The sequence below is a fragment of the Drosophila nasuta genome, chromosome 3 (genome assembly GCF_023558535.2).
Source record: "Drosophila nasuta strain 15112-1781.00 chromosome 3, ASM2355853v1, whole genome shotgun sequence".
NCBI classification, from domain to species: domain Eukaryota; kingdom Metazoa; phylum Arthropoda; class Insecta; order Diptera; family Drosophilidae; genus Drosophila; species Drosophila nasuta.
In genome coordinates this window covers 31,560,445-31,586,232 of record NC_083457.1, presented here as the reverse complement: position 1 = coordinate 31,586,232, position 25,788 = coordinate 31,560,445, and the positions used below count along the sequence as shown (strand labels likewise).

At 38.9% G+C, this 25,788-nt stretch overlaps 4 protein-coding genes across 11 annotated transcripts in view; all 4 read left to right on the top strand.

Annotated features, from left to right (window-relative positions):
• LOC132793092 (MOB kinase activator-like 2) overlaps nucleotides 1-1,263 on the top strand; it is a 35,665-nt gene extending 34,402 nt beyond the window's left edge. For all 6 annotated transcript variants that reach the window (XM_060802763.1, XM_060802758.1, XM_060802757.1 and 3 more), the window contains one exon: nucleotides 29-1,263. In XM_060802763.1, the coding sequence (XP_060658746.1) occupies nucleotides 29-1,076 (1,048 nt within the window). In that variant the 3' untranslated portion in view covers nucleotides 1,077-1,263. The remainder of the gene's footprint in view (nucleotides 1-28) is intronic.
• Nucleotides 1,264-3,925: 2,662 nt separating this feature from the next.
• LOC132792597 (putative alpha-L-fucosidase) lies at nucleotides 3,926-6,305 on the top strand. Its single transcript, XM_060802026.1, has 6 exons — nucleotides 3,926-4,259; nucleotides 4,319-4,460; nucleotides 4,533-4,639; nucleotides 5,122-5,598; nucleotides 5,658-6,073; nucleotides 6,136-6,305. Exons 1-6 carry the CDS (start codon nucleotides 4,040-4,042, stop codon nucleotides 6,238-6,240), a joined length of 1,467 nt encoding a protein of 488 aa, XP_060658009.1. The 5' UTR covers nucleotides 3,926-4,039; the 3' UTR covers nucleotides 6,241-6,305.
• A 288-nt stretch (nucleotides 6,306-6,593) lies between these two features.
• LOC132788823 (uncharacterized) lies at nucleotides 6,594-21,359 on the top strand. 3 transcript variants are annotated; one of them, XR_009632661.1, is made up of 7 exons: nucleotides 6,594-6,691; nucleotides 8,497-9,130; nucleotides 14,066-15,645; nucleotides 15,711-17,313; nucleotides 17,381-17,552; nucleotides 19,061-19,497; nucleotides 20,140-20,281. XR_009632661.1 is itself a non-coding variant. In XM_060796448.1 (6 exons), the coding sequence occupies exons 2-6, from the start codon at nucleotides 8,701-8,703 to the stop codon at nucleotides 20,354-20,356; spliced, it is 4,002 nt and encodes a 1,333-aa protein (XP_060652431.1). In that variant the 5' UTR covers nucleotides 6,594-6,691; nucleotides 8,497-8,700; the 3' UTR covers nucleotides 20,357-21,359. The 3 variants fall into 3 exon arrangements, 1 of the variants encoding a protein (XP_060652431.1); XR_009632662.1 differs by having other exon boundaries at nucleotides 19,061-19,286; nucleotides 20,140-20,211; XM_060796448.1 differs by lacking the exon at nucleotides 19,061-19,497 and having other exon boundaries at nucleotides 20,140-21,359.
• A 2,295-nt stretch (nucleotides 21,360-23,654) lies between these two features.
• Nucleotides 23,655-25,260, top strand: LOC132791499 (angiopoietin-related protein 7-like). Its single transcript, XM_060800445.1, has 3 exons — nucleotides 23,655-23,776; nucleotides 23,846-25,062; nucleotides 25,129-25,260. The coding sequence occupies exons 1-3, from the start codon at nucleotides 23,696-23,698 to the stop codon at nucleotides 25,232-25,234; spliced, it is 1,404 nt and encodes a 467-aa protein (XP_060656428.1). The 5' UTR covers nucleotides 23,655-23,695; the 3' UTR covers nucleotides 25,235-25,260.
• The last annotated feature ends 528 nt before the right edge of the window (nucleotides 25,261-25,788 follow it).

The window sequence follows — 25,788 nt, the reverse complement described above, 5'->3', positions numbered from 1 at the left end:
AATGAGATTTGATTTTGTTTTTTTGCAGAACGTACTTATGGTTCGATGAGAAGGGCAAGAAGACGCGGGTTGCGGCGCCGCAGTATATTGACTATGTGATGACCTTCACACAGAAGACGGTCAGCGATGAGTCGATATTTCCAACCAAATACGCGAACGAATTCCCCGGATCGTTCGAGTCGATAGCCCGCAAAATTTTACGCTTGCAATTTCATGTGATAGCGCATCTGTATGCGGCGCATTTCAAAGAAATCGCGCTGCTCGGCTTGCACACCCATTTAAATTTGACGTTCATGCACCTCACGGCCTTGCATCGCCGCTTCAATCTGATTGACGAGAAGGAGACGGACGTGCTGCGCGATCTGGAGGTGGCGTTGCGTCTCACCGACGACAACAGCGGTCAGGATGCAGGCACACAAGCAACCGCAGCAACTGCAACAGATGAGCAACATCATCAGCAGCAGCAGCACAACAACAGCAGCAGCAGCACTAATAGCCACAGCAACAACAGCCACAGCAACTCATCCGCCGAGGCGGCGCTGCACGTCAATTCACAACAACATCAACAGCAGCCACAGAGCAACAACACAACAACAGCAACAGCTGGAGCAGGAACATCGCTAATTGATGGCGATGCGGCTGCGACGCCAATTTGTACGCAACCCGAGGCTGGAGCAGCGGGTAAACCGCCGCTGGGCAGCGGTGGATTGCTTGGCGGGATACTGGGTGACTTGACCAGCGGTGAATTTGGTGATACAACACGGTACTGCACCTCGGCGGTTCCTTTGTCGGCGCCCAGCAGCGATGCAGCGACAGCAAACGGTGGCGGTGCATTACATTTACATTTTAGCAACAATAACAGCAACAATCACAATTTGAATCATCACCATCACCATCATCCACATCACCATCACCACCACCATCATCATCAGCAGCATCTGCAGGCAGCGGCAACAACGCAGCACAGCGGCCTCATCCAATGCAATGCATCGCCAGGCGTCGTCAATACCAACAACACCAACAGCAGCAGCACTAGCAACAATAGCAGCAGCAGCAACACGACAGCAACCACATAGTGTGACCGCGGCATCAGCAGCAGCAGCAACAACCACAACAACCAACAACAACAACAAAACAAAAACAAAAGAACATTAGAAATATTAGAATTACGCAAAAATGTTATTTAATGTTATTACTTCTATGATCCTAAAGTTGAAAATATTGTAAAAATAAACAACAAAAAAATACACAAAAAAAAAACAATGCAAAGAAAATGAAAAGCAACACAATTATCGATAATCGACTATCGATTTACAGTTGATAGTTGCGTAGTTCCATAGAGCACACACAACACACATTGTTCACTTTCTCTCTCCACAGATAGTAACTAGAGGGAGAGAGTAAGCTTAGACACTGAGACAGACAGACAGAGAAAGAGAGAGAGATAGAGAGACGCTAAGCTTTATAAAGTATTACCTGCCCCTCAACACCCACTCAAAAATCCCCATCACAAAAGACGGTTGATAGTTAGGCATAGCCTAAAAGGGCCACAAATAAACAAAACAAAAAAAAACATAATGAAAAGCACTTGACTAAGATATAAAATACAAAATTGTTGCAGTACACACAAAGCACGGTCACACTGTCAGCTTCAACAAAACTACATAGCAAATAATCCAAGCAAAACTACTTTGACTATATGTATGCATCTATCGTTCTATCGATATCGATATAAATATTACCTCAGACCTATTTCAATGTGCTTCATCCCAAAAGTATTTGTCATTTATTTTGCAATTAAAAAAAACTAAAACACAAAAAAAAAAAGAAATTAAAAACTCTTTGGCCTTAAACTATTTGTCGTCAATTTTCGAAAAAGATTTTCTAAACAAAAAAAAATAACGGTTGAGAATTGTTTAAATTAGAAGAAATCAAAAGCTGCGCACATTAAAATTATTATTTTGACCTGATAAAGCAGGAATGAAATGAAGTACATTGTGTATATAAATAATGCTCACTTCTCGTTCTTCTTATCTGCAAAATTGTTTATTATATTTCTTTTTTTTTTGTTGAGGTTAGTTTCATATCTGAACAGCTTTTGGCCTTAAACTTAGCCACTTGAACTCTGCGTTATATTTGCCTCGCCAACTTCTGCTCTTAACTGCCCCTTTTATCCTTCACCGAGAATATTGCACCAGTTTTTTAGCATAGCAAATGTATGAGAAAACTTATATAAATTATGTTCAAACTGCAAATGAAAGTAACGACTTGACATACCAAAGGCAATGAAGCTAATTTACTTTAAACTAAAAAAACAAAACAAAAAATTACACAAAAAAAAAAGACAAAAACTAATGGAAACTATTAAAAAGAATTAAATAAAAGTTCAGTGTATATTAGATTGTTGTATGTGTATGTGTCTGAATACGTGTATGTGTGCGAATGCAAGTGTGTGCGTGTGTGTTTGTGTGTGTGTATGTGTTAGTGCGTGTGAGTGTTTAGTTGAGGAGCTTCATTTGTGCCGTAGTTCCATTCATTCAGCTCTCTGAACAGTCCAGGCTTTAGCTAAACCTTAACTAACCAAACGAAAAGAAAACAAAATATTACAAAAAGAACCTAACCAAACCTATCCTATATACACACGTCACATTTTAAACAGATCTGTTGACACCTTCAGACAAAAGAATAAGATCAAGAGTATGATGTGAAAGATTATTAAATGCAACGGGATATGGCTGAATCTTCAGATTCTGGGCGAGTTCCCACATGGAATTAAAGCAAACAAATACATTTTATGATGAAAGACAAACAAAGAAAAAAGAGAAAGAAAATGATGAAAAAAAAAAACAAATATAACAAAAACAAACAAAATGCAAAAATGATAATAAAATAAACTGTTATGTTCAATTTAAAAACAAATAACGAACTGAGTGTTATTTCTTTGAAATATTGTGTTTTCATTTAGATTAAAATTGCCACGACTTGGGTTAGAGATATTGCTAATGCATCTCAGATGAATATAGGAAAGCATTGATCGACTTGCGATATAATTTATTTAATGTTTGTATACCAACAGCTCAGTAAATATTTTTGTATGAGGGAATTTAATTAGATTTCGATATATTAGTTGAGTAGTTGCTGCATAAATTCGTATTACATCTTTATTATATTTATTTTGATCACTTTCAATACGTAATATCTGCAACTAGGTTTTTAAAATATCAGAGATCATAAATTGTATTGTCGATTCAGCCGACAACCAACCAAGCAAATTTACTCTCAAATAATATAGAAACTTGTGTATGTGCAAATACTCTTATCTGAGTATCAGCAGCTTTCTTTCTCATTTAATTTTCTCTCATAAATCTGTATGGATTCGGAACACATAGCCAGGCGTTAATATGAATAGAATAACAACTCGGATGGATTTTCCAGTTTAAGCTCCCATTCTCATCGCCTTTCCAGTTCCCGTTCCAGTCGCAAACACAAACATAAACAAGTGTGAAATATTCAATTTGGCGTGACGACATTGAAATACTCTTACAAAATTTTGACTTCTACATTTCTAATTTAAAATTGTACTATTTAGATAATAGATTTGTTTGTTATTTTGATATTTGTCAGATAGAGTCATTTTTTTTTAAATATCATTAGGATAGTTTCCAAACTAAACGAGTTATTAAAAGATTCCTTAGCTATCTGCTAAATATATCTTTATTAAAGGTTAGATATAGGTTGATTTAGAAATAACTATATGCTATAAAGAAAAAAGAAACGTCTTGTATATATAGTATTAGGCATACAAAGAATATTCCATAAATTCGCTAGAAATTTGTATAGTGACACCTTTTTGGAAAGCGTATAGAAATTCACCAAGTTCGATGTTTGTCAGATTGACGGATGTGTTCGCATTAAGAGTGCTCTCTATTCTCAGCTCAGTTGAGTTTGGAAACGCAGTCGAAGCAAATCGTAGCGCTCTCTAGTTCAATTTGGATTCGGCACATTAGCAGCAAAAACGTAAGCTTAGATAAGAGGAGGCATGGGGCACATCTGGCTGACACTCATAGTGCTCATCTATGGCATCTACGGGGTCTTAGGACAAGGCGGACATCGCAGCCGATACGAGCCAAATTGGGCGAGCTTGGATCAGAGGCCATTGCCCAGGTGGTATGATGAGGCTAAGGTGGGCATATTCCTGCATTATGGCGTTTATTCAGTGCCCAGTTTTGGATCGGAATGGTTCTGGACCAATTGGATAAGTGCGTTGTGGCAATGTTTGATTGTTATATTGATATTCAAAGGTATAATTTTTATATAGATCTGCGAAATCCCGACTATATACGCTATATGCAGCGCAACTATAAGCCCGACTTTACGTATCAGCAATTTGCCGATGAATTTACAGCGGAGCTCTTCAATGCCACACAGTGGGCGTTGCTCTTTCGCGACAGCGGTGCTAAGTATTATACAAAAATATATATATGCCTATATGTAACTATAGTTTTGTTAACCGGAGTTAAATTGTTACCTAGATATGTCGTGTTGACGAGCAAACATCACGATGGCTACACGCTGTGGCCCTCGAAGTACAGCTTTGGATGGAACGCTGTCGATGTGGGACCCAAGCGGGATATCATCAGTAAGTAAATATATATTACTATACATTATACATTTATAATGCAGCATTTGCGACTATATAAAAAATATCGTAAACATATTGCTAGACATCCGCTTATATCCGATTGCAAATTTAATACGCCTAAATCTCAAAAACTTAGGAGAGAAGTCTTGGAACAATTAGTTTTTATATTACCTAAAATTTAGACAGATTTAAAAGTTGGTCCCCAATACAAAAGCAAGTATAGCTATTTTGGTTTATCATTCCGTTTGTAAATTTCGAAAACCTTAAGATCAGAATTTTCAAGGAACAAAATGTTGTGCTTTAGAGATTATTTTAAACTTCTAACGGAAATTAAAGAATGGATTTCTGACCCTAAACTTAAAGCTATTATTAGCTAATATAGTCAAAATTATTTAAACTTTAGATATCGATTAAAAGTAATTAAAAAAGCAGGTCTGAATCTTTGTCGATTTCTTACTTATCAATCCCTACATCCTTAGAGGAGCTGGCAGCAGCTATACGTGGTAACACGGATCTGAAGTTTGGCTTGTATTATTCGCTGTTCGAGTGGTTCAATCGCATGTGGATCGATGATAAGTTGCATATGCTGCTCCAACAACACTTTGTGGACTATAAGGTGCGACCGGAGCAAATGGAGCTGGTGGAACAGTATTTGCCAGAGATCATTTGGTCCGACGGGGACTGGGAGGCGCCGGCCAAGTATTGGAAATCCGAGGAGTTTATTGCCTGGCTGTACAATGACAGTCCTGTCAGGGAGACGGTGGTCACTAATGATCGGTGGGGCTTTGGCACCGCTTGTCTGCATGGCGACTTTTATAATTGCGCAGATCGCTTTAATCCCGGCGTGCTGCAGGCCCACAAATGGGAGAATGCTTTCACGCTGGATCGCACTAGTTGGGGACAACGTTTCGATGTCACACTCGAGAACTTTATGAGCTCGAAAGATGTCATCAAGGGTGGGTGACATGCTTACAAGTTAGAAAGAGATTTACATTAATCTTATTCTCTACTACAGAGATTATCAGCACGGTCAGCTGCAATGGCAATGTGTTGATCAACGTGGGACCGACCAAGTATGGCACTATTCTACCCATTTTCGAAGAGCGACTGCGTGACATGGGTCGCTGGCTGAAGATCAATGGCGAGGGCATCTACAGCAGCGCGCCGTGGATCTATCAAAATGATACACTAACTCCCAATGTATGGTACACCCGTGGTCAGCAATCTAATAACTCCAGTGTTGTCATCTATGCCTTTGTGCTGGAATATCCTTATGATACCAATGAGATTGATTTGTATCCCCTGGGGAAGGAAATCAACATCTTTCGCAATGTGATGCTAACGGGTTTGGATATGGGCAGCGATAGCGATGTTCTTAACAAGAAAACCACAGAGATCACCATGCTGGGCATGCAGGATACAAAGATACAGGTTCGTTCAGCAGTTAATTTTCTTGAGCTTTGAGCATTTAAACTTAACGCTTTCATTCACAGTGGACGTCGAATCACAATAAATTGCATATTGTTTTCCCACCTAAACATCACATCGACAAGAGAGGGCTGGACTTAGCTTGGACCTTCAAAATAACTATAGTTTAAATCAAATTGAGACATTTGTAATACTTGCGCAGGCATGAATATATTATACATATTTGTACATTGTATTTTGGCTCACTTTTTTTATTTTACAAATTATTTAAAAAAACAACAACTTACAGCTGTACAACTTTACATTTTAAGGACCAGTTTTAGGAATATTACATTTCCCAAAAAAAAAATTTGAAATTTATCTTAAATTGACAGACTCGAATCTTTAAGAAAGACCACTTTAAAATTCGCGCTTCATGGTGTGCGTATTTTAAAAGTACTAATATACCCAATTCAGTGTAACCAGATAACTTTTCTTGATGTACTTTACTTCGGTATATGTTAAGACCTTGAATGGCAAATTTTGCTTTCGGTATATGGTCACATTCAGTCTGATTGGCACAACAAACACGAAAAAGTTGCAATTGACGCTGGCGATGCTTTTGCACTTTTGCCAAATAAAGTAAAAAGTTGTTTAATTGCGGTGTTTGACTGTAGATCGTAGATAAAAGTGTTTTTCGCGCTAGGAAAAAAGAAAAATATTCTCTTGCAAGCTTCGTTATTAACGAAAAAATCATTACAAAATTGTTGATTGAACAAGTGTAGCAGGGGCAAAAAAAAATACCAATACAACAAATGCTCAGAGTGAATGCGCGCGCCAAACAAAGAGAGCAAAATGTGAAAGAGAGAGAGAGACTAATGAGCAAGGCTTGTGCGCGGGGCGTGTTTGTGTGTTTGTATGGATTGCTCTTATCATTTGAATGCGGCTATTGGTTTTGTTATTGGCTACAACGACCAGCCGTTTGTCCAGCTGCGGCAACAATAGAAGTCTGCATCTTCTGCTTTGGCGAAAAGTGAAACCAATACGATACCCTTTTGTTATATAAACCGTTAAAACAACAGCAGAGTGTGAACGAAGGCCGTCGCCACCTGTCGTGTGCACTGCCAGCTGAATTTAACCGTGTGCTTATTGAGGCGTGAACTGCGGGGTATATGAGGCAAGCATGTGGTAATCATGAATTGAGTGTTGGGCTAATTAGCGTATATTTGTGTGTTCGCCTTACTGGTAATTATCAATGGATTAATTAACTTCTTCAGTTACCAGTGCAAGAAAAGCCAAAACAATCAATGCGTCATACTACGAGCACAACTTAGGGTGGCAAGCGAGTTGGAGAGCGAGAGAGCGAAAACAAACAATGAATTGTGTGCGCGCCGTTATCGACAGCGTTGCCACTTAGTTGCGAAGCCTTGCGAGCAGTTAACTACCTATCCAAACAATGCAATTAATTGTTTGACAAAGTCAATTATTTAGCAATTTGCATATGCTTTAAATAAATTTAATGTGAAAAACCAATAACAGTAAAGTAAACAAGTGCAATCAAACTAATTTCGTGAATTTTTTAAAGATATAAATACGGCTCGACAACTCTGTAAAGAGCGCGCATAAGCGCACTCTCTGGCAAGTCTCTCGCTCTCTCAACCCGTTGCCATACGTCACTTTTGGCCAAAACACACTGGCCAACGACTCTTTCAGTCTTAACTGTCAGTGGCAGCGTGAGTAAGCGTTTGGTTTTGTGTACGGCAAAAGCACCGAGAAGAGCAGCGCGTGTTAAGAATTCAAATAAGATGGAATGACTAAAACAAAAAGAATCAGCTGAAGCAACTGCCAAGAAAGAGCAGAGTTTATTATCAACGAGAGTGATTAAGAAAAGTGTGAATAGCAAGTGCAAGTGCAGTGAACCAGCGAAAGACAGCGAACGGCGCCCTTGAATGTAGTAAAAAACGTATGTGTGCGTGTGTGTGTGCGTGAGTGTCCACGTCTGTGTTTGTGTCTGTACTGGGTGTCAAGTGCTGTGGCTGTTTCCAAAAATGTTCAACGTAAAAATACACATAATTGTATATACAAACAAGGCGAATAGCAAAATTCGATTAACAACAACAACAGGCCAACCTTGAAAAAAGGCAAAAGCATCGGACTGACTTGGCTATTTTTGTTTTCAAGTGGAAATCGCTTCAATTGTTCTCCATGTGCGCTCTGCGCGTCCAATAAGAAAAGCAAAACGCAGGCATCGCAGCGACTGCGAGCGAACAAGAACAATTGAACATGTCGTCGCATGGTCATTAACACGACAACGATTCTCTGTCCGTCTGCATGTGTCAGTGTGTGTGTGTGCGTGTGTATGTGTGTTTGTATATCGCTGTGTCTGCTTTGTGCGTGCGTTCTTGATTTCTTTATGTAATTTTTAACATTTCTTTTATTCAACGTAGGCGTGCAGGAATTTGCGTACGCACAAAAACGCAGCAAACGCCAGCAAAGCAAAATAGTAGTAGAAAAGGTAGTAAAAAATGCGGCGCTCGTTAATTAACTAATTAACAAAGTGTGAAGAGAACGGGAATAGATACAAAATAGGTGTTGCTCCTGACCAAAAGTAGTGCCCCAAAAAGAAAAAAAATCGTAGCACAAGTTTTAATATGACATCATACGCAAATGACACAACGACCACGGCCGCAGCTCCAACAACGACAACAACAACAGCAACCTCAAACTCAGGAGCAGCAGCAGCGACAGCAGCTACTTCGGAAGTTACTGCAGTCGAGGCAACTGCAGCGCAGCTCAACAAGCAAATGTCTAGTAGCAATAACAACAATGGGCGCTACGACGAGGACGAAGATAACAGCAGCTTGGATGGCCGTGAAAAAGCCGACACGACACCCGAGAACATCAAGAAGATTGCCGAGATCATAAGCGACAAGGAAGCAGCGGCTGCAGCAGCGACGCCTACGCAACAGCGACTGCAGCATCATGTCGCATCGTCTGGCTTTGTAGGACTTGGCGCAGCCATCGATGAGTCAAACGTCAAGTTTTGCCTTGGCAAGCCGCCGCCGTCGCCGGCTGAAAAAGGTAAGCGCGTGAATCCAAAAAGAGTTGCCATCTCAGTCGCAGTCGCAGTCGACGTTGACGTCGAAAGCAACAACAATGCGTTGTCAATATGCTAGCGTCATTATTCATGAGCTTGCTCTGTCGTGTTGTTGTTTTTATTATTGTTGTTGCTTGTCTCTCCTTTTTTTGTTATTGTTGCTTTTAATTTGAATTTTAAATGAAGCTATTTGGCGAGTTTTGGCCACGGCTTAAGCGCAAATATTTATTGCACTAGTCATGACAAACATACACATATACATGCAAACAAACACACACACAGACACGCAAGTAGACAAAACACACCCATGAAAGAACAAACGGGAAAAGACAGCAACTGCACAGTGGAGCAAGAGCTGCAGTTTTCTGTGCAAAATAAAGTTTTGGTATATAGGGAGGAATATTTTAAAGTTCTTTAATAAAACAAATGAATATTAAATAAAAACAAATTAAAGTATGATTTTTAAAGTTAAAATCAAATTTTGCTAGGAAAATTTTAAATTGTTTTTGTTCTCTTTGTTGAAACAGTTAAATCATTTAAGCTAAAAAATATTAATGTTTGTCTTTGCTTGGTTTTTTTAACATCTCTAATACACTTTTCAAACAATTAGACATTCTATTGAAGATCGTAAATCAAACGCCAACATATATGACGAGGAAATATTAATAGTCATGACATTTTTGAAATTTCTTAATATTGTTGACCATAGTAATATTTATTTTTAGTCTATAATAACCTGAACGTGGTCTAATCAAGCGTGCGTGAAGCTTATCAATTTGGGCACAAGGTCATTTTTTTTTTGGTTTCATTTGGCAAGTTGCCCATCTTTTCTTATATAGTAAATCGTTGCCATGATATAAGGAAAATTGCAAAAATATTTTATGCACTCGCATAATAATAAAATTTTAATTCCAGTGATTGCAATTCGAGTATTTGTTAAGTACCAGCAATTGCTTTCGGAATTCTCTGAAGCACAAGTGTTCTGTTTATTGATGTAGTTGCAGCAATCTTTATTGTAACTTAGATGACACAATCAACCGATCAGATGTTCGTTCTGTTGTCAGCATTTCCATAGTAAGAAATATGCCCCAGCTGGTCTGGTTGAAACTTTTCTTCTATGTTGTCATAACTTTTATCAGGCAACTTTTTGACCGACACAAATCTTACACAATTCGCCGGCGGCTGTCATTATCTTACATTTTTACACACACGAAAAATTTAAAATGTTTTTTGGTGAGTGAGTCACACCATGATCGATGGATTCGTGAAGTGGGTGGTGGCAATATGGTTGTAGACAAGATTTTGCAAGCGAACATTTAGGTGTAAACATTTGGAGGTGATTACTGGCTATCAATTGAGCTGTTCTACTTTTGATATTTGCGCAGATCTGCAGAATATCAAAATCGATTTAACGAACTGTTGAATGCTTTCAGCGATTGTTAGAGATTTAAATGTGAAGCATTGAGATCAGTTGGGTTTGTTATAAGAGAGGTTGAATAGACAAATTAACTGGATAATAAGTTATGAAATATCATTAGCCCAACAATTTTCTATTTCAGTGACGACTTTAAACTGAATCTTTAAATGTCTTTGGCGACATCTAATCAAAACTTTAACAACCTACAATCAGTTTTAGTTCGGTTTAGTTAATAAACTTAGCTTAACTTCTTTATAGTAGAATACCCTGTAATTTTCTGCTTAATAATTGTCACTAGTATAGTAAAACAAATACTTGTTTGTTCCAATGTAGCTAGCCAATCAATTTGTTCATTAGATTACAGGGTATTAAAACAACTGAAATAATTGTCCAAGTGCATTATGCAATTTTATTGCAAAGTAGAACAAATATCTGTTCGCTTTGTTGGCTCACAAAATGATCGATTGCAGTCAACTGTGGCAGGAAGCGTTCCACTTTCCCACTGTGTTTCATTATTCCACCGTTCCGCCATAAACTATTGACCAATTACGTTGACCAAGCGGCATGCCAAAATGTTGTCTCTTGACAATATTCGCCGTGTTGAGGTATTCACTTGAATGTCGTTGTTGTGTCGAGTGACATTTGCGGCTTTTGTTACAGTTTTTCATCATTTCGCATAGCTTAATAGTCGAGTGGTAAAGAGCGAGGTAATGACGGATAACTAACGACATTATTTGTACTCTAAATAATGTAAGTAAAGTGTATATTTACAAATTAAAAGAATGAGGCTAATAGATCTGTAATATCTTTTGATTACAACAATACCATTTGTAAAATTGCTTTTAATTTCATGCGTAGAGTATTTGCAAGTCGATCCCTTAAAGAGAACTAGAGCATTTTTTATTAGTTTTATTTATTTGCTTTGTTGTACGTGCGCTTTTACTTTTTTCTGCAATAAATGAAAAAAAAACATTGTTACTACGTTATATTTGAGCTTTTTTCTCTAAACAGTTGAAACTGTGCACTTTTGATTTTTGGAAAGTGGTTCAGTGGAAATTGAAGGGTCGCGTCCATCGCCTGCTGTTAAATTGGCGGAAACCCTTTTAAGTACACGCAATATATTTCGGAAATAGAAACAGCGGTTAATCGATAACAGTTTTTGTATCGTTTTTACAGCAAATTAAATGGCAATAACTTCGCATTGGTGTCTAATTGTGTTGTATTCACTAATCACACGCGTCTTACGTCATGCGCCACTTTGAAAGTCGTTGAATGAGTTTGTCTATATTTATTTTGTTTTGCTTTTTTGTTGCTATTTGAGACCTTTTACTTAGTTGCCACTCATTGAGAAACAATCAGCAAATGAAAACAAATGCTCAAATCTTGCGGTTTTTGCATCTGATTATCACATTTATATTATATGTACATATGTATATATATTTTGAACAGCAGAGAAAGCCCCCATCATCATCAATTGTCAACTTTGATTGAGGTCATCGCCTTGTTCATTCGACTTGTTGTGCGATGATTCACTTGATCGTAGCTCAGTCTACATAAACTTAAGATTCTTCTGAGTGAAATAGAAATCGTTGCCAAGTAATAAGAAGAGTTTAGCTTGGTTTAGAAATCAGCGTAGAGACTATATTTCAAGTGTTTAGCAAATAAGAGAAGTCTTTATAATCTCTATTCATTTGAAACTTCTCAAAATTAAATCATTAAAATAATTTCCTGGATAATTCACCAAAGTAATAATTTAACTTATAATATTTAATTAAATTTTAACTATTTTAGCTTAATTGTTTTGGTGTTATTTGGAAACTTCAAGCGTTTCCCTTGATAATATATCCAAAAATAGATGCTATTAATTTTCATAATAATTAAATAATTTAAAATACGAGTTCTTTAAAACCTATTCAGCCGTTTTTGCACATGTTTCCTGTTCTCAATTCTGGCCCATATTAAATAGAATAATTGGACTCGAAAATAAATTGATTTTTAGCTGAAAAATAACAACAAAGTGCTGGGTGAAATCGCGTGCGTCGAATATGGTCATCTTGGGGTAACCCGAACAGTTGAACAGCGGAACGGAAGACACGTGCCTCAAAGACAAGAGTTCCAGTTAGGTAGAGCTGTATTTTATGGGCGAAACCCTTTCCCTTCTCTCCTCCAGCAGAAATGGAACGAAATCAACGAACTCTAACCTTCATTTGCCGTCATAGATCACAAGTGCCGTCTTTTTCCATTTCCCGTACGTGCTCCCTTTGCGCCCCAGTTGGCCAAGTTAGCGAGCAAAGCATTTGGTTTTCCGTTTGTACTTGGAATACTTGAAATATAAGTTTTGAATTATTGTAGAAGGAAAAACTAAAGAAATTGTTGCTGTATGCTGAAATAAGATCGTAGTAATTTTATTAAAATATTATTTTCACTGATCGCAAAACCTTCAAATATTTTTAATGTAATTCGTTTTCAGTAGTTTAAACTGATAACACACTACATTACTCTGTGAAATTTTATATTAATATTTCGATTAAAAAATGGAAATAATAGAAAGTTTTAGTGAGATATCAATAAAATTAGGCTTCAATGAATCTACCTATCTACTTTCGTGTAGAGTAAAACATATCTTTTTATGTTTGAGATGTTATTAAATGCTTCAAACACTTCACTTTTAAGATACGCATTTATTAAAATCATGTTTGAAAAATTAGCAAAGTTTCTAGATGCATAGTTATTAAAATAATGTTTGAAAAACGAACAAATATCGATTGAATGGCGAGCATCTGAAAATGCACAGTTGATTGTAGCTTTCTTACTTGTTGCTGATGCTTCGTTACGGAAATGTATACAAATTTGTTAGCGGAAACGTTGGGCAATTAGCCCTCATGGGTTGCGGGCAAAAAGTTGGGTATGGTCAACTAAGGAAATGACTGCTTGCCCTTACTTTCAACCTCCTCCAGTTATAGCTTTTTATATAAATGTAATTTACTAGTATTCATATATTCCTAGTACACGTTTTTGTCTAATTTCAATGGAAAACGTTTGATTTGATTGTAATACAAATATTTTAATCGGTGTGGGAGAAGGTAAAAATAATATAGTAGTTATAAATTGACTTTAACTGAAGGAAACTTACAAACTTAAGATTGATGCATTAAAATATGTGATCAATATGTGTATTAAATATGAAATGAAAATGAATATTAAAAGCAACATATAGTTTTGCCTACGACATATTTTTTTGCTACACGCTGTGCTGCATGGCGCCCAATTACCCGCGAGTAGTCTGAACCGGACGAGTGCTGCACTTGCTGGCTTGTTGTGCTCAGTAGCTTGCCACTTGAGTTGCTTTGTTGCTTTGGCTGTTTGGCTGTTTTGTTGTGTGTTCAAGTGAATTCTTCTCTGTTGCAAGTTTAGACTCGTTTTCTCCGCTTAAATGGTAATAATAATAACTGTAAATAAATGTTAATTTAATTGTATATCTTTGGCTTCTGTTCCATTGCAGCGACCGTGCTGAGCCGAGCGAATCATCCACATCAGAGCAACACCAACAGCAGCGGCGGCAACAGCAGCAGCAGCAGTGCTCACAATAATAAAGCCAACTCTGCGGCGGATGAAGACGATTCGACGGCATCCAATTCGACAACAACAACGAAGCAATCTCTGGCCTTTACCATAGATCACTTTGACGCCTCGGAGAACGACGCTGCGGCGCAAGCGGCACGCTACAAAAACATGATGGAGCGCTTTCAGAGTCGCCATCGTCGTGGCGCTTCCATGTCCAAGCTGGAGACTGAGACGAGCATGACGACGCCGACGGCGACATCGTCGACGACAACAAATGGCACAAGTGGCCGGCATTCGCAGCGCAGCAGTCTCGACGCCGGCAGCATGATGGCACATGACGATGGCTCGGCAGCTGCCACGCCCACCACGGAAGCGGCAACGCCGGCGGTGAAACTGCGTGTGCGTGAACGCAGCGCTTCCCGTGTGCGAGACGCTTCCAAGCGGCACAGCTGGTCGCCACGCAGCTCGGCAACCAGTGGCCATATGGAACCAGCAACAGCACCAACAGCAACTGCTCGTGTCAGCAGCAGATCGAAACAAGTGCAACCAACGGCGCCGCCCAAGGGTACGTCCAATTTGCTGGCGAATCGCACAGCGCAGTTTACGCCACGTTCGACGGCCATGCAGCTGGCGTTGCAGCAAGTGGAGCTGCTGTGTCCACATCCGCCGCTGGACGATGTCAAGCAGGTGGCCGAGGAGGATGCGGTCAGTGAGGCGGGCACCTATACACTGGACGGCGACAACTACACGGAGGAGCAAAAGGATCTCATGAACATTGATCGCAATGCGGCAGCAGCGGCGGCTGCGGCGGCAGCTGCTGCAGGCAAGTTGCGACCCAAGCAGCTGGCTGTGAAACCGCATCGTGGTAGCAATGTGCTGGAGGTGAACTACTATCACGAGACGCCGCAGCAGGAGCAAAAGGGTAACAGCAACAATGCCAACACAACTGCCGCTTATCTGGAGCAGCTAAAATCGCGTGTGTTGCGGCAGCAACCAGTGGCAACAACGACAACAACTGCAGCTGCACAGGCGCCACCAACACCGCCATCGCCACGCACACCGGTCGCCGCCGTTGCAGCCGATGTTGGCTGCTTTACGAGCGTAACGACGAGCGGTGTGCTGGCCAAGCAGCGAGCACTGGACACGCATCCGAACAAGACACGTCATGCCTCGCACAGTCTGTCCACGTCGCAGATCGATAGCTCCGAGTATGTGAGCAACGAGGCAAAGCTGCGTCACGCCCAGGCGATGGCGGGCAGTGCTACGGATCGCCAGAAGGCCGAGTATCGCCTCAATGTGTTCACCACCAGCACGACGCAACAGCATCATCATCCGCATCAGCATCAGCTGCCCGAGACGCCGACAACGCCAACGATGACGGAGGCAGCGTTACTGCAGTCGGCGCCCACAAAGCAGGATTGGATACAGGAATGGGCGCGTAATGCGCGTGCCCGCAGTCTGGCGCAGGATGTGAGCAGCAGCTCGGCCAGTCGACGCAAACAGCAGGCGCAGGCACAGGTAAGTCCAATGGAATTCAAGTTTGAATCATCAACTAATTGCAACAACATATTTCGAACTTGCAGCTCATGACACGCAGCTACAACTGTTCGGATACGGCGGGCGATTCGCTGACCGATGACAGTCTCAGTTTGTACAGCCAACAGCAGCAGCAGCAGCAGCGTCAATATGCCAATGCGGCAGCAAAGCTTAATCGCAGCCTGGCGGAACGGTATCGGCTGCTGGGTGACTGTGACTACGCGAGCGATCCGGCGTTGTGCAGCCATGGCGCTGCCGTTGGTCAAATGCAGTTGCCGGGCGAGCCATATAAGCCGCCCAAGAGTCCCAGCAAGATACCATCGCCGCTGCACACGCTGGGACGTGCGCGCAGTGCCAGTCGCTCCAGGCCAGCCATCGATCAACAGCAGCTACAGCAACAACAGCAGCAATCGTCGTCGTCGCGTCGCAGCTCGGTCAAATCGCCGGCGGCACAATGCAGTCCACAGCATAGTTTGGAGACGGGCTACAGACGCTCGCCATTGCATCGCGCTCTTATGACCAGCAGCATCAATGAGGCACAATTGCAGCTGCTGACCAGCGGCGAGTATCTGCTGAAGCAGCTGCATCGTCGCAAGAACTCGCTGGACGATGTCGAGCACGAATTGCCGCCAGCGGTTGCTGGTTCCATATCGCCGCTGCGACGCTCCAGCTCTTTCCAGCAGCAGCAACGTGGAGTGCACGGTGTGCGTCAGGCGCGTCCCAATTTCCAGAATTTATACACGCCGCCAGCGGCGCGACACGTGCAACAACAACAGCAGCTGCAGCAACAACAGTTGCAGCTGAAGAAGTCGGCGAGCAGCAATAACTTTGAGCAATCGTACAGCGACTACGACAACGAGCTGCAGTACTACATCAACGATGAGGATGAACTGGGCACCACAGGACCGTATTACTCCAGCGGCGAAGAGGACATCGATGTGGACGATATGCAGCAGCAGCAGCAGCTTCAACAGCAACATCAGCCGCATGCCGGCGACGCATCGGTGCCGCTGAGCAATACGCGACTCAACAAGGCGCTGCTGATGCGCATCGAGCGCAGCAAACAGCGTGTGGCTGGCAACGGTGCTTCAACTGATCGTCAGACGCCAGCCAAACCGAGTTCGGCGCCGGCGGGCAAACTGAGTGCGGCTGCCCAGGCAGCGGCTGGACTTGTGGCATGCCCCAATACGCCCGAGTTGCCGCGACGTGGCATCAAGAGTGCACCGCGCGCCGCGTCGGGCTGCGGACCCAAGACGCGTCAGTCGATGCCACGTGAAACGAGTCTCAGTCGACTGGCGCAACAAGTGCCCAGCAGTTTGGCCAATGCCAAGAAGCAGCTGCTGCAGACGGCGAATGCGACGGCACGGGAGCAGCAACAGTTGCGTGTGCAGCCCAAGTACCTGGACATTTCCAAGTACAAGTCAGCGCAGTCGAATAATTTTCTGCGCAAAAACGATTCGAAGAGCACTCTAAAACCAACGGATCAAATGAAACGCAGTCCCAGTGCCTCATCGATGGGTCTCAGCCGGGGCGAATCGAATCGTGCCAGCAATCGCAGTGTTCGCTCCGCTGTCTCAGTGATGAACAGCAGCACCACATCGTTGGGTGGCGGCACACGTGCCACATCTGCGGTGCGACGCGATGCCTCCGGTGAGTAACAATTGACTAATAACTTTATTGCACTCGCAAGCTAATTTTATGCAATTTGTACATGCAGTGAATAAGCAAAAGGAGGCTGAGATGGTCATGTGGAAGCGACGCTCCACCTACGATCCCATGAAGGCAGCCGCTGAGGATCGACGCCGCAAGGAAGAGGCACGCCGTGCCCAAAGTCAGAGCCAAGCACAGCGTCAGCTTAGCGATGTGCCCGACGAGTTGCCATTCGAAAGGTAAATGATTAACAGTTGACAATCTCTTAATAGAAGCAGTTCAACCTAATAATAGAACTATGTATTTGGTTAGAAAGATTCTTTCTCCTGGCAGAGTCCAGCAAATGTAGTCGGAAAATAGCAGACTAGACCCTGATAGCAAACTTTATTGTGCAGCAAAGAATGCACTTAGTAGTAAATATTTTCCATATTATTATAAACGATTCTTAAACATTATTAAAACCGATCCTAAAATCTGTTTTCGATTCCAATTTCACAATAATTTCGCCTTTAAAAGCTCAGTTGAACTTGAACGAGTTTCAGTCTCTCCCACTGCAGATATAGTTAAAAATGTTATAAAACACATGAGAAGATTAACACCGAAAAAATTTCACGAACGGTTGAAAAGTTTCAAAACAGCAAGTGAAATACCAGGCGAACATAAATCAGCAGCAAGCTGAAATGCAGAAAATCGCTTACTTGCTCAGTGGCGCCACCTATCGCAATGACGATTAGATGCAACCTAAAAGTATGCAAACAATATTTTCTGTTTAATTCTGTTATTTAAAAAATTCAAAAATTATAGCGGCTCGCTTATATTCTTAAGCATTTTGTCAGGACAAATTGCATTCGATTCGTGTGAATCAAATATATACTATATATTTCATATATCAATTGATTATTAATCACATGGGAAGATTAACAGCGAAAGATATTTCATTAGACTACAACAGACAAGTTTGAAAATACAGATAATAATAATAAAATCCTTCAATATTTCGCAGAGTTTTCAATTTATTTTGTCTATAACAATGTTATATGTATTTCTATGTGTTTACTCTGATCTCAACTAACTTTTAAATTAACGTATAATCTATGAATATTATTGACAGATTGAAACTGTTTGATATTGGGGAATTATCTTAGCAAGGTATCAAACGTTAGAAGTATCATATATAAATTTCAATCTCCTAGAGTCGAAATTTGAATTTTGAATCGAGGTTTCATATAGTTGCTAAGTTAGAACTAAGTAGTTAATTCATTTTGATTAGTCATGTTTAGAGAGTTGTATTTACTTTTTGTATATTATGCGTAATACTTCTGGTTCTTTTCTTTCCTATTTTCTTTTTTTTTTATTTTTGATAATATTTTATTTTTTTAAATTAGCTTAAGGTTTTGGGTAATTTCCCGGCTAGAGGTAAAGGTGCGTTTAACGGCCATAGATATTGCATCTATAATATATCTAATGCCCATTTCAAACATCAACGTAAAACACCTTTGAATTTACACGCTTACGATCCGCAATTATCGTAGTTGCCCTTGAAATATATTAATACTTTAGGAACTTTAGCTAATTAAATAATCGACAGTTTGTAGTAGTTTAAAAAACAACAACATTTGCTGTTATTTTTTGCTAATTGATTTCTTTTCTTTTAATTTCTGTACACCCCCAAAAACCAATTTTGATAACCCAAAACTTAAAACAAAAAATTAAAAAAAAAAAACACTCAATACACTCGATTCTGTAGACCATCACGATCACACTATCGCCGTGGACAGTTATGACCAACGGATGGTGTTCTAGTTACCGATCTGTAAACCACAACAACAGCCACCACCACCACAACTACAACAGCAACACCAAAACATTCGAACAACTATCTTTCCACACACCCAAACAACACAAAAACTCACACACTACATTTAATAAATGGTGCAAGCAGCAGACCCCAGCGAAATGCGGTTCCTAACAGCGTAATTAATCCTGATTGTTACACTAGAAAGAAATTCCAGTGCGAGGCAATCTGAAAACAACGATATTATTTAAGGATATACATACATCTATATCTATGCATATACACACACAGACGCATAAGTGTATATATATAGGATATACGATTCCGAATCCTTTGAACGACAACGAATTGCTGCGATGACGCTGCATTGATTCGACGAGTTGCCAAATGTAATGGAGAAGTTGCCATGTTAAGCGATTACTCGCTGCCCTTTCACTCGTTGCTCGTTACTCGTTACTTGTTGCTCGTTGCTCGTTACTCGTTACTGTTTGTTGCATTGCCTCCATCATTTTATGCGTTGCTCTTGTTGTGCCAAATTGTCTGCATACACATGTATATATACATATGTATATACTCGTTAATATAAGAATAACTTGTTCGTCAGCTCGTTCTCGCCGCTTTCAGAGCGCCTCTTAACCACTTAACCACCACCTAGCCATCAAGTACCTAGTCTAACCACATCAATTGGCATCTGGTTTACTCTCTAACCGCTAACAATTTAACACGTTTGTTTACTGTACAAATGTTTTGGCTTGCTTTTTACTCACCAATAAAACCATAAATTCATACAATTACTATATATACCCGTCCGATATCTGGAATAATGCGAGAAATTCAACTAACACCAATATTAAACAAACAAATTGGACAATAATAAAAAAAAGATTAGTTAGTCGCTAGTTTAGCACACGATTTGTATTCGCCACATTCATTGAATACATTAAAAACTATACATTTAATGATTTAAACTAACAATATATTTTTGATCTCTCCCCCGCTCTCTCAATCTGTGCGCACTTTTTATCGTGCAGTACCCAAAGGCCGGCCAACAATTTGACCATTACGGGCAGCGTGAATTACAGCCCAAGAAACTCAATGGAAAACGACGCCTGGATGCTTGGTGAATCATCAGAGTTTGGCGAGTATCCCGAGGATTACGATGAGGATGTCGAGGAGGATGATGAATATGTTGCCGGTCAAGAGTCCGATGATGTATTCGAGGCCGAAAGAGCAGAGGCAACAAGTTAAAAAAGAACAAGAAAAAAGAAGAAAAAAACAAAATGAAGGAAAACCAGCAACAGTGATATCTTTAAATCGATCTAATGATCATTATGAATAACAATACGAGAACTCGTATTATGAAATATTGTATTTGATAGCAAGCGCATTGCGATTTAGTTATAATCTGATCAGATCTGATATCTGCTTAACTGAATAATTTATATGAAATGAAGTATATATACGTATATAGCATATAGAAGCAAGTGCGAAATAAAATGAGTGAATGCTTTCTGAAATATCATCAACAAATATTATTTACGATGCTGTCCAAAAACGCCATAAAACAATACTACTTACATACTTATATATTTAAACGATTTTAAATGACGATTATCAAATCAACTGGTCACATTTTCGGTTTAATATAACTACAAATACTCAAAGACAGATCTGGACACAGTGCTCAGCAAGCGGGCGGATTCAATTTGCTATAAAAACTATATCCTATCTAAATGGAATTGAAAGGATTAGCTCGCTAGCTTAAGCACTGTCCCGGCTTCTGAACATAAAATGAATTGTCAGTAGGTTTTATATGCATATTGTATGCTTATCCTATAATGATGTATGGGTAAAGATAAAGTTTTATATATATAACAAATACTTATGAGTAGAAATTATTTATGTGGTACTTGCTTTTAAATCGCGTTCATTGCGTTAATTTAAGCGACTTTCAACTGAACAAATCTGATTAATTGATTGACCAAGTAATTGATCTATATCTAGTACTGTACTATAACTACATACATATACTCTAAAATTGGTGTCGGTGTCCATTTTATTAGCTGCTATGCAAGTGGTATCAACGATTTCGTGCTTCTAGTTCAAAGGATGCCACTTGAGATATTACAAGAGAGCGGCTACTTGATTTTAATGATTTGAATACATTTACAATATATTTTAAATTGCTAGCGTCGAAAATATTTTTAAATTTTTTGTAAATTTTGCAAAACAAAACGTATTGTACAACTTGTTTCTTGTTGTTTTATTTCTAGGCTGATACAAATAAAATGCGAATAAACATTAAAAATGTCTTAGAAAGCTGTATTTAAATCAATGTTTTGGGTTGATTACGATTCAAATTCGGAATGAATTAAATTTCTAATTTCGATTCTCTGGGAAATGATTTTTTGATTGCCAACAATTTTACATTTTTGGTTTTAAAGTAATTCAAGCTAAGATTGGTGCAGCTTGAAAGTATGCAACAAAAATTATGTGCTGGCTCTATTTTGTCTAATTCACTTACTACTTTATTATATTGGCCTGGTAGTTAACACGCATTCTTGCCTAGCTGGCCTCTAGTCTAACATATCCGAATTATACTGTTGTTGTCCACTCGACACCATGACGAACGAGCAGCTTAAAAGATGCAAAACAACAAGTGAAGTACCAGGCGAACATAAATCAGCAGCAAGCAGAAAAGTCACTAGCTTGCTCAGTGGCGCCATCTATTGAAATATCATTTTAAATACAGCCTCAAAGTATGCTATAGATTTTTTTTTTTGCTGAGTTTGACTTATTCCACTTACTACTTAATTATGTTGGCCTGGTAGATTTTAAGTATTCTCGCCTCTAGTCTGACATATCCGAATTATACTGTTGTTGTTGTCCACTCGACACCATGACGAACGAGCAGCTAAAAAAGATGCAAAACAGCAAGTTAAATACCAGGCGAACATAAATCAGCAGAAAGCAGAAACACAGAAAATCACTTAGTTGCTCGGTGGCGCCATCTTGCAGCCTGAGTGCAAAGAATAATTCTGTTCATTGCTGTTATTTGGAAAATCAAAAATTATAGTTGCTCATATTGTTTAGCATTTTGCCAGGACTTTTTGCATTTGACTTGTGGGAATCAAAGTTTATGGCATTAAAAGTTTATGGGGTGCTTCAAGAATTCAGCATTCATTAAATTTTGGTTTGATTGATTTCAGCTCTGTGGACGGGTCCAATCCAATTAACATATGTATATAAATTCTTGCTCAGCGTCGGCAGCCGAGATGATATAGCCAAAGCAGATTCTGAGTGTAGTACTTCATGAATATACCAAGTATATACTTCGCTATATTTTAACATTTTGTTGGAATATTTGTAGAATATGGTTTTATTTACAATGGGTATCTCACAGTCGAGCACTCTCGGCTGCATCGAATTTTGCAACTGTACTCGTATTTTGAGACAAGAACTGATTCAAAAGGTTCGGTGTATTTATGTATGTGGTAATGCAGAATAAAAAATGGACAAGTCTGCCAAAATGTAACTGTGTTGATGATGATTCAGAATATATATTGAATATATTTTGTGTGCTCGAAAATGTTTTCGTCTGCACGTAGCACACATTTCGCCTTCGAAGAATTTAATTTTGTGAATTTCCAACATTTAAATAATTGGTGCAGTTCAGCGAATTATGATTTTGCTGAAGCGTTCTCCCAAAAAGACGTCATTCTGACATTTGTTGTCAAGCTGCTGGGCAGTTTAGAGGCTAAGGCCAGCAATGCGATGATAAGCAACTGAGAGTGAAGAGAGAAACACGTGCAGGTATGATGAGTGAAAGACTTAGGAGCAATATATATATATACTTACTGGACAAATAGTTCGAAACAAATCGAAAAAGAACAATTTTGTCGAGATTTCACGACTACAAGATACCCAGCCCCCTGAGTTTGAAAGTTTATTTAAAAAAGACAGAATACTAATAGTAATTATTAATATGTTTAAAATTGTTTTCAATATGATCATTTGCCCTGAAAACTCGGAATTAATTTAACAAGCAAAAATTAATATATTTGCTTGGATTTTCCTATTTAATTTTATGTGCTTCATCTAGTGTGAATTCCAAGTTTATTAAGTACAACAGAACAAAAAAGTCAACCATAATAAACAAAAATACTATTTAAATAAGTTGATGCAAGCTCAATTCGAAAATTGAATAATTTTGTTACACCATCTTCAGCTGAGCATACTTTGAGGTTTGACTTCAATATAATGTCTCTGTGATACATTGCAATTTTACACTACACAGTTATCTACTTTCAAGTATAATCAAAATCCGAATTACTCAAAAACTGACACCACATCTAATTTCATTAACAAGAATCCTCTCTTAGACATGCGTCAGAAATTTGACATCTCAACATTGTCACAGTTTCCTATCGCCTTCATTTCCGCTACGAACTTTTGAGCTGAACCCACATCCGTTGATCATGTGATAATTCCAAAATCATACAGCATTCAGAACTGTAATTTTTGTCGATTTAAATTAAACTTTTAGTTTCAAATTCATCTTGTTTGCATGCAGTCGAAACATTCAAAATGTGCAATATAAAAATCAACTCAGTTCTTTTCTTAATAGTACTTGAAATATTTTTGGTGGCAACAACTGCCTTCGAAGAGGTGAGAATAATTACATAAAGCAGTGTAGTACAGTGCGTGCTAAGAATGTTTACATTTTCTTTTTAACAGACATGTGAATTCGACGGACAAATGGAAGAGCAATGCCTCAATCAGACCTATAAAACTATGAAACCATTGCTAGATTATTTTAGACAGGCTAGAAATGAGTTAAAAGAAAGTAAAATTAACGAAAAGAAGTTAAATGAATTAAATGCTGATCTTATAGAAAAGTATCATGAAATTGTGAGAATTAATGAAAAATTCATGAAGGAGGAAGCTCTATTAGATGAATATAAAAACAAAGTACTTAAAGGGGAAGACGATTTGCAATCGTGTCAAAATAAAGTTCATAAATTCGAATCTGAAATTAATTCAAAACAAAATGTTATTGTGAAATTAAAAGGAGAATTAGCTGAGAAGTCAACCAACTTAGGAAATTGCGAACTTCAATTCAAAAATCTTAATTCTAGCTTAATTGGAAAAGATGAAAAAATAAAGAGATTTAGTGAGAATATTCAAAATATAAAAGAACATCAGAAAAGACTTGAGTTGAAATTAGAGAAGAGTAAATCTATATTAATAACGAAAGAGAAAGATATTCAGTTATGCCAATCTGAAATTGATACATTAAATCGGACTTCAGAGAATATTAGAGAACAGCAGAAAAGAATTGAATTGCAACTAAAAGATAGTCAAACTAAGCTAATAGATAAAGTGAAAGAAAATCAGCTATGTCGAGCTGAAGTTGATACATTGAATAAGACTTTACCCAATACTCTTGTCCCATCAAGTTGCTCTCCTTTTGGAGATTATCCTGGTGTTCATCAACTCAATGTCTCTGGCATAGGTTTATTCGATGTTTTATGCGATAGTCAGTTAGCTGGACCAGGATGGATTGTAATACAACAGCGAGTTGGGGGAAATGAGAGTTTCTATAGAAATTGGGCAACGTATCGCAAAGGTTTTGGTTCCCTTGAGAGTGATTTTTTCATCGGACTCGAGAAAATACATCGTATCACGAGTTTGCAGCGTCACGAACTGTATATACATTTGGTTGATGTGGATGAACATGTTTATTTCTTTCGATATGACGACTTCAAAATATCTGATGAAGATAGTGGGTATGCACTGAGTTTGGGTAAATTCAATGGAAGTATTATTGAGGATAGGTTGAGATTTTACAAAAACACGAAATTCACAACATTCGATCGCTACAACAACATTAGTGGACGACTTTGCGCAAATCTGCAGCGTAGTGGCTGGTGGTACCATGACTGTATTTATTGGTAAATATTGCAAATTGTTATATTCGATGGAATACATATAATTGACTTATATTTTTTCTTATGCAGTAATTTAAATGCACCATATGGGCCAAAACTAAATTGGCATGTGAAAAACAAAATCGAACTTAAAGAAGCTAAGATGCTAATTCGTCCAATTGAAGCGTTGAAGTAGTGAGCAATTCAAGAGCTGAAATTCAAATATTTGACTCAATTATGTAATCATTTAACAATTACATATATAATTGTTTGATTACAATTTTGCGTTCTAAATAAAATAACGATCGACTATTTAATGCAGCGATTTATTTTTAAATTAAAAAAAAAAACAGTTTTTTTTGTTGTATTTTTTGTTCTCTAGATGCTTTCAATAGAAATGCAAATACTGCAAAAAACATGCAAAAGTAAGTAAACTTATGATTATCGCGCATATATATTCTTTCAATCGAACCGTGAATATTAAAGTAATTAAACTACACTTGGCCCTCGCTTAACACGGACTCTTTTAGCACGAACTCGGTCTTACACGGTTACAAATTTGCTGCCATCCCCTTTTTAACACGCTAAAAACCTAGTTCTTATACGATTTTTTGATAAGGAGCCACCAAAATGAGAAAACATTTTGAAGCTAACTGGCTTAAGCTATAAATGCCAATAAATGCATTTCAAACTTGATATGGATAGAAACATATGGTCTCCTAACATTTTAATTCCTTTTCTGTTTTGTTT